The 13,781-nt window shown below is 35.1% G+C and overlaps 1 protein-coding gene across 3 annotated transcripts in view; it reads right to left on the bottom strand.

Annotated features, from left to right (window-relative positions):
* Positions 1–1,294: 1,294 nt before the first annotated feature.
* Positions 1,295–13,781, bottom strand: part of rapgef4a (Rap guanine nucleotide exchange factor 4a) — an 89,331-nt gene continuing 76,844 nt past the window's right edge. For 2 of the 3 annotated variants that reach the window (XR_007931552.1, XR_007931553.1), the window contains 2 exons: positions 9,039–9,136; positions 8,803–8,928 (listed from right to left, as the gene is read on the bottom strand). Coding sequence is in view for 1 of the 3 variants with exons in the window: in XM_051905060.1 (XP_051761020.1) it covers positions 2,391–2,521; positions 2,611–2,665; positions 2,742–2,806; positions 4,739–4,826; positions 4,947–4,997; positions 5,090–5,180; positions 8,507–8,685; positions 8,803–8,928; positions 9,039–9,136 (884 nt within the window). In the remaining 2 variants the exon portion in view is untranslated. Of the gene's footprint in view, positions 2,522–2,610; positions 2,666–2,741; positions 2,807–4,738; positions 4,827–4,946; positions 4,998–5,089; positions 5,181–8,506; positions 8,686–8,802; positions 8,929–9,038; positions 9,137–13,781 lie in introns of those variants that run through there. The other variant, XM_051905060.1, reaches the window with a different exon arrangement.

Genomic DNA, 13,781 nt, shown 5'->3' with positions numbered 1-13,781 from the left:
AAAGCTGACAACAACTGTCTCATACAATTTGTTTCTAAACGCTCAAATCATGACAAAAAAACTGTATTTTTCCAGGATGGATCAAGCTAATACGTCTTGTGTCTCATTTCGGAGGCATGCGTCCGATTGTTTCTATAGGAACTGGAGCTTCTAACGGCTGCTGCAGTGACGCAATGACTTTACCAATTGGCAATTGGCTCTTATTTAGATGGCGGGACTTAATCCGCCATATTGCGTGTTGCACTTTCTCCCATTCATAATAATATGAGTGACGCATCTTGTGTTATTCTATAGTCTTTGGTATTAATCGAAGCTGCACACGCAGCACGACGCATGCGTGTGATGCTGACGCAGGAGCCGGCCAATAATGAGTCTGCGTTCTGACGTCGACGGAAGCTCTGAACGTAAACAGCGTATGAGAAAGTCACAGAAGAGAAGATATTGTTCAATAAAGTCGTTATTTTTGTTTTGTTTTTGCGCACAAAAAGTATTCTTGTCACTTCATAAAATCAAGGTTGAACCACTGTGGTGGTTATAAAGTGGTGATTATATTGCTGTCTACGGACAAGTCATAAACCTCTCGGATTTCATCAAAAATATCTTAATTTGTGTTCAAAGGTCTTACGGGTGTGGAACGACATGAGGGTGAGTAATTAATGACAGAAATTTCATTTTTGGGTGAACTAACCCTTTGAGCCTTGTCTGTGAAACCGAGCACTAATGTTTTCACAATCACCTGTGAGAATGACCGTGATTACCACCAGAGGGCACTCCACCCAGGACTATTATCACTAACACGGACTCCATTCCCCATAATCCTTTGCAAAGACTAATCTTTCATGATTGTTTACACCTGTGTCTCATTTACCTCATTACCTCTCTGCCTATATCTAGCCTGTTCACTGTGAGGTTTTGCTTTGCTTCTGGATTACTCTTTTGCTCATGTTTTCTGCCTTGTTTATGTTTGTTTGTTTTTTTGTTTGGACTGCTGCCTGTGTTTGACCTTACCTGTACTTTGGATTTATGTGTCTGGATTGTCCCTATTATTAAAACTGTGTTTGGATCTCCAATCCTTCAAGTTTCAGAGCAGTATGTAACAAATGTGACATTTTTAATAACAAAATATTGAAATATTATGATTGTTTTTAATCAATACAATTAAAATATGCAATTTTTTATTATATATATTTATTATGATTTATAAAATATTTTCTTAAACTGTAAGCTATATATGAACTGAAACAAGTCGAAAAGGATCACACAACTATGAATGAAAAAAAGATGTCAGTAAATATGCATCTTATGATGGTTTTATTTACACAATACACACAAAATTTGCAGACAAGCCACCAATAGGTTTTCAAAATGTGCTCATATGTTCTCAGTTCACCATTTAGTTAGTTTTTTAACTTCATGCTTAATTTTATGCTTAAGTTAAATATCTTTAATTTACATCCAGTCCAAAAAAGAAATAGAAAAAAATTTGAAATTCGAAAATTTGAAATTCAAAATGCTTTATGATTGATATACACTACCGTTTAAAATTTTGGGGTTAATGTTTTTGAAAGACGTCATGAAAGCTCTTGAAAGCTGCATTTATTTGACCAAAACTACAGTAAAAACTATGAAATATTATTACAATTTAAAATAACTGTTTTCTATGTGAATATATAGTAAAATGTAATTTATTCCTGTGATCAAAGCTGAATTTTCATCATCATTACTCCAGTCTTCAGTGTCACATGATCCCTCAGAAATCACTGATCAAATCATATGATGATTTGATGCTCAAGAAACATTTATGATTATCATTGTTGAAAACAGTTTTTTTCCAGGATTCTTTGATTAAGTTCAAAAGAACAGCATTTATTTAAAATAGATTTTTCTTCACTTTCAAGTTAATGCATCCTTGCTGAATAAACATATTCATCTCTTTAAAAAAAAGAAGAAAAAAAAATATTCTTACTGACCCAAAATTTTTAAATGGTAGTGTAAGACCAACATAAACACAACATTCTCAGAATCTCTTTCAAAGCATAAAAAGAGTCTCAAAAAGCTTCCACAGAACACTCTTTGAAAGAAACTTGATGATTCCAAATTCTAAACACACCATGTGTCAGACTGTTAAGAAACACAATCTGAAAGTAAGGGGCAACATCTTATCTGTGGCAGAATATTAAAGGTCATAAACAGAGGTCCAAACATCCTGCAGCTGCACACTGAAATGAAGCCACAATTTCACACAACCAGCCAAAGAATGGAAAGCCCTTGTGCCAAGGCATGTTCGACTGTACTGTGTGTATACGCCGCAGGAGAGGAAGGATCTGTTCACACAGCTAGCTTATTCACTGGCAGAGGTAAAGCAGCACTGATCTAGTAGTTGTATAGAATCAGGTCCGGCGCGGCTCGAGCCTGTGGGACAGCTGTGATAGGGTGCGCTGGTTGTCAATCACACCGATGTGACGCACATAGCTCCGCACATCCTGATGGCTTTTACCAGTCACCTGTGGTGCTTCTTGATCTATAGTTACCAAAGAGAGAGAAAGAAATGCATCAGAATCAGTTTAACTGAAACATGATTTTGATATTCAGTTCATACTGTTGTCTTACTGAATGGCTGACTTCGGCAGTATCTCATGATTCTGACTGTGTTAGCAATCATTCTCTGGAAGAACACACAAAAACATTAAGGAAGTCTAATTTGAAACTGTCTCAGAGATGGTGATTCTTTGCAAACTTACCATTTTCTCAAAGTTGACCAATCTGTCAGTAAATGTCTTGTTCCCCTCATGTGTGAAAGTCATATCTGAAAGTGCAAAAATTGAGATGTTAGACATTCTGCATCTTTTCTGGGTCAAACTGAAACTATACAGTTCTTCATTCTGTTGTTTTCTGACTCTTGATTTCAGTAGAATATTGCAGTTAATGTAGCCTGTTATTAGTTTCTCATTACTTTGACTGCACACAGAGTCATGTGTGAAATATGGATGAATATATATTTGACAGGATTGCTGGTCAGCACCCACGAACACACAGGATAAACGCAAACCAAACAATACATAAACGAGAACAGATGAAGAGCAACTGAAATAAGGTGTTTAAATACTAGACACAAACAAAATAAATCAGATAAAGACTAGGTGCACATAATCAAACAATCAAGTGGTAACCATAGAAACTAACAAGGAATAGGAACACTGGAAAATCAAACTAAAACACAATGAAACTAAACATATCTGTGACAATATCCAAATGTACAGTATGGTAAAACACTTGATTAAAAATGAAATTTCTGTCATTAATTGCTCACCCTCATGTTGTTCCACACTCGTAAGACTTTCGTTTGCCTTCAGAACACAAATTAAGATATTTTTCATAAAATCCGAGTTTTTTTTTTTTTTATCCTCCATTGAAAGCAACGAAATTACCATCATTCAAGGTCCAGAAAGGTAGTAAAGACATTGTTAAAATAGTCAGCGTGACTGCAGTGGTTCAAACTTAATGCTATGAAGCGATGAGAATACTTTTTGTGCGCAAAAACAAAACAAAAATAACAACTTTATTCAACAAATTCATCTTTCCCCTGTCATTCTCCTACGCTATTTTTGTTGCAGAGCTCCTGCGTCAGCATCACACGCATGTGCTGCTCACGTGACCAGAGCCAGCCAGTAATGAGCCGGCGTTCGGACGTAAACACAGAAGCTCTGCAACGTAAACAGCGTAGGAGAATGACAGGGGACAGACGAATTTGTTGAACAAAGTCGTTATTTTTCTTCTGTTTTTGCGCACAAAAAGTATTCTCATTGCTTCATAACATGATTACTCACCCTCATGTCGTCACAAAGCCGAAAGATCTTCATCATCTTCGGAACACAAATTAAGATATTTTTGATGCAATCTGAGAGGTTTTTTTTTAATCCTCCATTGAAAGAAATGAAATTACCACATTCAAGGTCCAGAAAAGTAGTAAAAACATCATTAAAATAGTCCATGTGACTGCAGTGGTTCAACCTTAATGACAGAAATTTCATTTTTGGATGAACTAACCCTATAATGGTAGAACGCATTTTATTCTTTTCATTGATTAAGAATGATTTTTAATAATAATAAATAACAAAGGTAAATATATACTTAATATTTTGATAACAAAATAAGAATTATTGTTATGATAATTATTATCGTCTTAAATGAAATTATATATTTAAAGTAAATGTATTATTTATAATATTTATTATATATCTGAATATTATTTATAAATATTTATTTACAACTAGATAAGTCAAATTTGTCATTTAAATGTTCTAAAAATATTTACAATGATTTGACCATTTAATCATATAATATTAAAATCAATTTTAATCAATTATATAATTTGAAAATTTTTAATTTGGATTAAATTTATATGTTTTTGATCTAGATGTGTGTGCCTTTAAACATATTAATTAATTAGAAATTCATTAAAAAGAAAATGCCATTAAATCATGTAATCACACGTCACATATTTTAATAATTAATTTTAAAAAAAAATTGTAGACAAATATATACTGTCTCCTTATGAATTTCTTTATGAAACATTTCATTTAAAATATACTGTGATGGAGTTCCAATATTTCCATTTCATATTTCATAGCTGTGCTGTCTCCACTATTATTCATAATTGTTGAAAATGCTATACTAATAAAGACCATGTAGATGTGTCAGATTTTGTTGGTGTTTGTGATTACAGTGTAAAGTTCACCTTTAATCAATAAAGGCATGAATGGGATGATCGGTGGTTCTAACTTGGCCATTGTAAGTCGATACGCTCTGTGATTTCTGGAGGGATCCTGCAATGAGAAAAACAACAGATCTCTGATGTTCTCTTGAAGTAGCTTTAATATTGGGTTAAATGTTTAGCAGGGTGTTATTAGCATTATCTGTTTATGAGGTTGCCATGTTGAACTCACCATCAGGTTTTCAAACTCTCCATAAAACTTCTTGAACTTGCTGGGCAGTTTCTGTGAGAGAGCAAACTCTTATTCTGTGAGAGCTGAATCAGTGTTAAACAGGAACAACCATGACAGTGTGCATGTGTGTAGTGAATGCTCACCTCCCATGTCTGACTGAGTCGACAGACCGCAGGGTTTCCCAGGCCCATGATAATGGCAAAGAATGAGTTCAAATTCTTAAACTCTTTACAGCTTAAAAAGAGCGAACACACCGTTTAGAGAAGTGCAGTCTGAACAGCATAGTGTCTGCACTGATTAACCCTTAAATGCATGAATGTTTCGTCAATCATTATTACATATTTGGGTCTTTAGCATCACAGATCTGTATCAAACATGGACGGATCTCTAACTGTCGCAATAGTATATTATTCTCCTGATATTTTAATAACAATTACAAAATAATCAAATAAAGCATATTTCATTACCTTTTGGAACTTGGAAGGGTTAAATTTGAGCAGATGCTTTTGACCATAATCACTGTCATCGCCAGAGCTCATTTCCCCAGTAGCATCTGGTTCATATTCTCATTCTCAACCATATTCTAAAAACTATCATTTGCAACATCTTCAAAATCAATATTTTGATCGCTGTCAGCTTCTTCACCAGATCCAGCATCAAGCGACAGTGACACAAAAATGTTATTGCATGCAGTATATTTGCTCTGCTGTAAATCGTTGAGCCATTTCAATTTTTCCTAATGATATTTGTGTATCCTTTTGTTTTATGCCTGCAGTAATTATGAGTGAAACATCACATCAACATTGTGTATCAGACATTGCCACCTTGAGGGATAAATTTGAATTGCACTTACTTGCAATATTACATTCAACGGGTCGCTAACGACTCTATAAACATTTACAAAAAATTAAATAGAATTAAATAGACATTAATTTATAGTTTTTTATATATATATATATATATATATATATATAATTATATTATATATATTTTTTATATATATCATTTATAGTTTTATTTATATTTTTTCCGTGTTATATTGTTTATAATGAATAGTTTATTCCCTTAAAGGAACACTCCACTTTTTTTGAAAATAGGCTCATTTTCCAGCTCCCCTAGAGTTAAACAGTTGAGTTTTACCGTTTTCGAATCCATTCAGCCGATCTCCGGATCTGGCGGTACCACTTTTAGCATAGCTTAGCATAGTTCATTGAATCTGATTAGACCGTTAGCATCTCGTTAAAAAATGACTAAAGAGTTTCAATATTTTTCCTATTTAAAATTTGACTCTTCTGTAGTTACATCGTGTACTAAGACCGAAGGAAAATTAAAAGTTGCGATTTTCTAGGCCGATATGACTAGGAACTATACTGTCATTCCGGTGTAATGATCAAGGAACTTTGCTGTCGTACCATGGGTGCAGCAGGCGCAATGATATTACGCAATGATATTACGCACTTTTTCAAAAAAAGTGGAGTGTTCCTTTAAGCCTAAAGTGTCCCGCCAGCAGGACACCACCCCCCACGAAAAAATTTAAGAAACAGCTTTTTTTAATGCATCCAACCATTTTGTTGTACTCTTAATGAGTGCTGAGTCATCACTCTAAAACAAAGTGTACTGCCCGCGGGCGCAACCTAGCTATAAAAAAATTAATAATCATATTTTTCAAAATTCCTGCCTAGATCATCACAAAATAGGTGTCATTTTAAAGCTTAGAGTCTGAACTTTACAATGAATGTAGCCAATTTGATTAACTCCCAAGTACTACTGAGTTATTTGTTGAAAAATAATAATAAAAAAAAATCCTAATTAATTTGTTTCCTAAAAAAATAATCCTAAAATATTTTTTTTGTAATATGTACTCCAATGTGTCAAAAGCATCATACAGCTCAGATAATCATGTGTTATATGTAATTTGAAAGGTCTCACAGAATAGAATACAACGAGTACTGCTTTGGGCTTTGACTAAACTTGAGCGAGTTTTTGTACGTGAAGCCCCGCAAGACCCACATGTAAATAATAAACCGATGCAGCATTTATGTCACGTTTTGGCTCGTAACTTCAAGAAACAAGCTACGATTGTGAAAAATCCATTATTTGGACATCATTATTTACAGCAGATTATCACGATTAAAATGAGTCCAACATCAGCATAATCCAATAAGACGATCACGAAATATTGCTCACGCAATTACAACACATAAAACCCCACAGACGCACAGATGCTAACTAAAACTAAAATGTAGCTATCACTTGGCATTTCAGCTTATAACTTCATGAAACATGCATAGATTGTAGAAAATGGCACATCATTACTTACAGTGGATTCTCCCGATCGAAATGAGTCCAAGATCAACATAAGATCAAATAAGCCTATCACAAGTTACTCCACGTGAAATAACGATTTTAAAAATGCCCATCAGGGGGCGCCAATGGATAAACAAAAAGGCTACCTTGGTTCCAAATACTGTAACTTTAGATTTCTTTATGCGATCACCACCAAATTTGCTCCAGATGCAGTGCATATATAGAGGAACATCACCAAAAAAGAACCCGATACCTTATTTCCTTCATGAGATATTCTATTTTAAATTAGACAGATATGTAAATGTTCCCTTTTTTCCACCTTTTTGTTTTGCTATTTGCAGTTTCTCAGCATGAGAATGTCAAAATAAAAAAATAAATAAATAAATAAAAAAAAGAAAAATATTATTTTAAAATTTAAAAAGTTTCCTTCCAACCTTTTTGACTCTTCTTGCTATAGTTTTGGAGTTACGTGTCTACTTTTTTGTGTGTCATTCAGAAAAAAAAAAATACCCTCAGGGCTTAAAGGGGTTAAGCAATGCTAAGAAGGTTGATATCTAACTTATAGTGATATCTAAAAATAGTGAGGAAAATAGTGTCCCAGGGGGACATCCCGGGTCGCTAAAGACCCAAAGTATGCGCTTAAGGGTTAATAAACATCACACACTCTCTACTGTGAAACGCAACTACACTACACATGACAAACATCATTGTGAAAAAGAAATAGGCTTAATTGTATTGAGTTCATGCGTGTAGTGTACTTCAAACGTTAAAAGTATATTTTTAAAAATGATAACATAATATTAAAATAAAAGTCCACTTAAGTGTACTTAAAGTACAGTTTCATGACTATGTTTCTTTCCACACTTTAGAAGATGCGCTTTGTAATAATGTACATTTTAAATGATTGTTTTAATAATCTTTAGTCATGCTTTAAGAACACTTATTTTCATTTGTTGACCAACATACTAAAGCACATGTAAAGTACTTGATAATCATTTTAACTGTAGTTTGTTATTTGATATTACATTTAAAGTTAATATTTTACATGTAATAAATTGCAAGTTCATCATTAAAAATGTGTACCTGACATAAGAGTTTCAATAGAAATTATATTTTAGTATATTTTAGTTTACCATAAATGCTTATTGGCAGTACACTTTAACCACATTACATTAATATTGTTAACTCTGCTGAACAAAATGATTCATCACACACATTAATGTTACATGTTAGTAAAGACATCAGAGACTCACTGCGCTGCGATCTTGATGAACTTCTTGAGCAGTTGGACACGTTTGCTGAGCGTGGGACACAAACAAACCTCTGTGACCACCCACAGCTGCACCTCATTAAACCGCCGCAGGAACAGATCCAGATTAGCCGTGGTCTTCTTGAAATGCTGACGGCCAAACGTGTGGTAGATCAGCTCATGCTAAAACAGAAATGCATACAAACTTACTAGAAGTGTAGCTACTAGAACTGACTACTAGAACTGGTGGTTAATAAGTGAGAGGACTGTTAAAACAGAAGCAGAACTGTGTGTATGTACCTCATGTACACAGTCGAAGAGCTCCCAGTCATAGAGAGTCATCTGATGAGCCAGATCTTTAGAGCTCATGAGTTCAAACGTGGACATGGACCCTGCAGACGGCCCCTCCTGCTCTGGCAGTGGAGTCTATTAACAGTCAATCCATTGATCAGTTAGTCAGCCAATCAATAAGACAAAGCATGTGTGTTTACAGCAGATGTGTGTTTTAAACGCAGTCTCCAGGGGCTCTCACACACCAAAGTGTCGATCTGGTCCCTCGAGCAGACAAACAAACGGCCATTAATACTCAGAGATGAGAAGATGGACACATCAGATGGCTTTAGAAGCTCTTTATCTGAAAAACACAAACACAAAGTCATCAGTCAGTGTGACAGAGTAATACACTTTTAAAGTAGGTGCTTTTTCATGAATGTAGAAGCACAGATGTCAGTTATTATCAGCTGCTTCTCAATTGACTAAACAGTGAAGTTGCTTCATTAAAATCACTAAGTTAAGTAATTTTGCAATATTTACATTTCAAAAGTCTTAGGAAACTTAAGAACAGTGTTTGGCACCACTCATATATATATATATATATATTTATTTATTTATTTATTTTTTCACATTTGCACATCAACTTCAACCGGCAGCTTCTTATCAGCTTTTACTGATTGTTGTAGCTAAAAATCCCCTGCTAGAACACACACACATAATTCCACTTTGGCTTGAGTTGACATCAGGGTCACATGGTTTGTTATTGTGTCTGGTTGCATTCCATAAAAACCTTAAACCTAAATCATTCTCTTCATCAATAACACGGCAACGTGATGGCAGAGATACACCTGCATATCAATCCAAGTCTCGTGCAAATAAATGCTGCAGGAGCTTTTCTCTTCACTATGTCTTTAAATCAGCTGGTGTTTTGAGGATTTTTCGTGTATGATGTATGAAGTCAGTATTCCTCGAGTTCACACAGGTGTCTAAGCAGAGGAACCACATGAACTGTCAACATAATCCACTAATTAATGGTAGGACGTTCGTACTTACGAGTTGGGAAGTCGTGTGTATGATGTCAGAGCAAGATGGCGGTATACCTTCTCTTATTTAACTACACAAAATACAGCATTGTTTTTAAAATTAATAATGTGCATGCGAGTTTGTGACAATTGAGCTAAAAAATAAAAATTGAATCTAAAAGTTGCAGTTGGTGGTCAGTTTGTGTGTAAATATACATTTTTGATCAACTTTTTCCACTTTTGATGTAAATCCTAGTGAGAAAAATTTGTATTGTAGTAAATAAATAGAGCTTTGGTGATAACTAAGCAAATCTCTATTTTGTTGTATATCATTAAACAGTTATGCTGCCTCAGAAGTCTGCACTTGTAGTGTACTTCAAAACTTGTAGTACACAAGAAATCTGTACTTGCTGTTCACGGTCAGGGACTATTTTTTTCCGGCGGAAGGAAGTCTTTGCGTCGTGCCTAACAACGCCCTTCAGCCGTGACTTTTTCACGATACAGCACTAGCCTCGAGTACCTTATTGCTTTTAAAAAACGGTTACCACACAATACAAGTATTAAAGCCAAAAATATCTATCAATGCAACTTTCATGAAGTAAACTTTCACTAAAGCCTTCCTTCCGCCGGAAAAAAATAGTCCCTGACCGTGAACAGCATTAGATGGCGGCAAAGACTGTCTTTATGAGTGTGTCAGTCAGTAGCGAAGACTTTTACATTGAAAAGACTGAATTGTTGTGAACACGGAACAAGACGCAACAGACTGCAAAATGCTTTGACTAGCGCTGTCAGCCACGGGAAAACCCCTTAACTGTTAAAAGGACAAGATAATACATCGGACATTTAAACAGATGTTTTATTATGAACATAGGACCGACCTGAAGGAAAGTGCTAAATCGGAATGCAGGTAATAAACTCGCTCACTCGATCTCTTTCTCACAATACTCTTCTACATAATACAGTAAGCTTCAATGAACAATATCAATTGAGAACAAACAGTTTACATTGCTAAGAGTGACTGCTAAGGGTGTTGTGTAGTGATACACAGAACCGTGGGTGAAGCGGTCATAACTGTGTTTTATCGTGAATAAAACACAGCTATTGACCAATCAGAATCAAGGACAGGAACTAACCATTTTATATTAGTACTTATAAAGCAGATATTAATGCCTTACTGCATGACCATATTCTACATCCTTTAAGGATTAGTTCACTTCAGAATTAAAATTTCCCGATAATTTACTCACCCCCATGTTATCCAAGATGTTCTTGTCTTTCTTTCTTCAGTCGAAATGAAATTAAGGTTTTTGAGGAAAACATTCCAGGATTATTCTCCTTACAGTGGACTTAACTGGGTTGAAAGTCCAAATTTCAGTTTCAGTGCAGCTTCAAAGGGCTCTACACAATCCCAGACGAGGAATAAGGGTCTTATCTAGCGAAATGATCAGCCATTTTCTATAAAAAAAATTAATATATATATACTTTTTAACCACAAATACTCGTCTTGCACTGCTCTGTGATGCACCACACATTACGTAATCACGTTGGAAAAATCACACGTGACGTAGGCGGAAGTACCGATCCAGTGTCTGCAAAGCAAACATGCAAAGACTAAGTCAAAAGGCCTTTACAAAAAAAAAAAAAAAAAAGGTAAAACAATGATGTCGGACGATTTTGAAGTTGGAGGAGAAAATTAGATGGAGTTTATCACCCTACCACGGTATTTCCGCCTACGTCACGAAAATCCAGGAATGTTTTCCTCAAAAAAACTTAAGTTCTGTGCAGGGCTCTGAACCGGTTCAAGGAACGAAAACGAAAACCAGAAACGAAATTTTGACCGGAACGTAACCAGAAACGGAAACGAAATCACATTTAATCGTTCTGAACAGAAACGCTCATTTGAAATGACCATTAACCGGTTAATAACGTTATTTTTTCAGTTTTTGGCATTTTTGGCAGTCAACCAATCTCGAATTCAAATAGTTGTTGTCAAAAGTACCGGTACTTCGGTACCAAGTCGGTACTGAAATTTTGAAAATGTGACGATACCAGCATTTCTGTAGTACCGGTAGTACCGAGAATCCGGGTATATTCTGTACCACTGATAGGATATTTACTTGAATATGACACGAGTGAAGCACAAAGCTTTGTTTACAAAAGAAATAATAGGTTACCAATTAAATGTGACATGGCAGCCATGGAAACATTTTGGTTCATGCCAAATGAGAGAGGTAGGTGAGTCCATAAATTTAAGCTTTGTATTCTGTTTTGCGAATCACGATCTGGTCACCCGATTAGCAGAGAATTTAACAATATTCCATTAGTTATTCCACTGAACATGGAAACTCTGTTTCTTTTCCCAAATCTTCACTCACGCAGGGGCGTTTCTTCCTTTCGTTCGCTTTTAGGCCTATTATAGGCTATTCGCATACTGTCGCATACGCTTTACTGTGGTAAAGTAGAAAAAAACACCGTAGGACAGAAACCTTTTTGCTTGCACGTCAATTTCTATTTAACACAGTTTGTGCTTGTTGTTAGACTTCATAAGGCGCGTCAAGTTTATTTGTATAGCGCTTTTCACACACGCTGGTGATTTTTACTTTCGCTTTCCCTGGCAGCGCTAAATCAAATATAGCCTGAATGTGTGAAGATAAAACTCGCTCTTCAGACCTTTTACAACAAGTGTCAGTTCCTTGTAACATCAGGAGATAACATGAAGATATTATTAAAGCGAAATGGTCTCTTTCCTGCTCGTGTCCCACATCCCTCTCAAAGCGCAGAGCAGTAGGCTATAAGACGCATCTTTGTGTAGAAATAAAAAACGAATGTTTTTTTTTTTTTTTTTTTTTAAATATTTAACTTTCTCATTATTTAGGTTACCATTATTTACCGATATTTATTTCATAGTTTTACAGGCTATAGTGTGTCGTTTCATTGAAGGAATAGCTAAAATAAACACGCACATCTGTAAGATGGATGTTTGAGCTTTTTTTTTTCTTTTATATATATATATATATTTCAAAATTTGTATATACACACACAAACATACACACACGCTCCAAATATTTATATGTATGATTACCATATTTAATATGTTTTTAAAATAGGCATAAAATAGTAAAATAGTTCCAACAGATTTTGCTGTGGTACAGAAATTGGTACCGAGAACCGTAAAATTTTTATGGTATTGGTACCGACTACTGGAATGTCAAGTAGGTTAATATGCAGCTTGTCGTGCGTTTTGAAACCAGCGAAAGTTGCAGGATATGTAGAACTTGAGTTCACACAATGTCACATCACGCACATGTAGCACTTCTGTGAACAGAGAAAACAGAATAAAACTATAGGCCTACATAACACATATACAATAAAAGGGAATATTTAGGCCTATAGGCTACGCGAAATATTTCACTTAAATAATTAGGTCTATTAGCCTAACAAAACGAAAGTGGTTCATTGTGGCGCACTCCAAAGATCTAGGAAAGGAAACAGACATTCTGCTTGTTTTCGTTATTTAAGTGTCTTTTGTAAATATATGAATTATGTCTTGCTTTTACCTGTGTGACCATAAATTACGCAGTACAGTTTACTGTCTAAGAAGGAAAAAATATCCAGTGGTCGCGCCGGCGCCTCACGCGCGCGCACACAAATTCTTGCATTGATATCGCAGCCTGTTAAATAATTAAAATAAAATACAATCAACCAAACATATAACACGTTACACTGCTCAATTCAATTCTGTAAAACAATCTGCCGTTTACCGCCCGTGACCACCGCCTGACTGTGCTGTTATGTGAAGGATGATGTCGATAATGCGAGTGAAGTACAAAGCTTTACATAATAAATAATAGTTTAGCATTCGTCTCGAAAATGGAAACAGTGCCGAATGAGAAAGGTAGGCTTCAGATTCACTTTAAATTATTTCGTTTAGCATCTTATTTAGTTTTATTTCTAATAGATAAACCTGTTTCTCGCCTTGAATAG

Source organism: Ctenopharyngodon idella, chromosome 9 (genome assembly GCF_019924925.1).
Source record: "Ctenopharyngodon idella isolate HZGC_01 chromosome 9, HZGC01, whole genome shotgun sequence".
Taxonomy (NCBI): Eukaryota; Metazoa; Chordata; class Actinopteri; order Cypriniformes; family Xenocyprididae; genus Ctenopharyngodon; species Ctenopharyngodon idella.
This window is presented reverse-complemented; position numbering and strand designations above follow the sequence as displayed.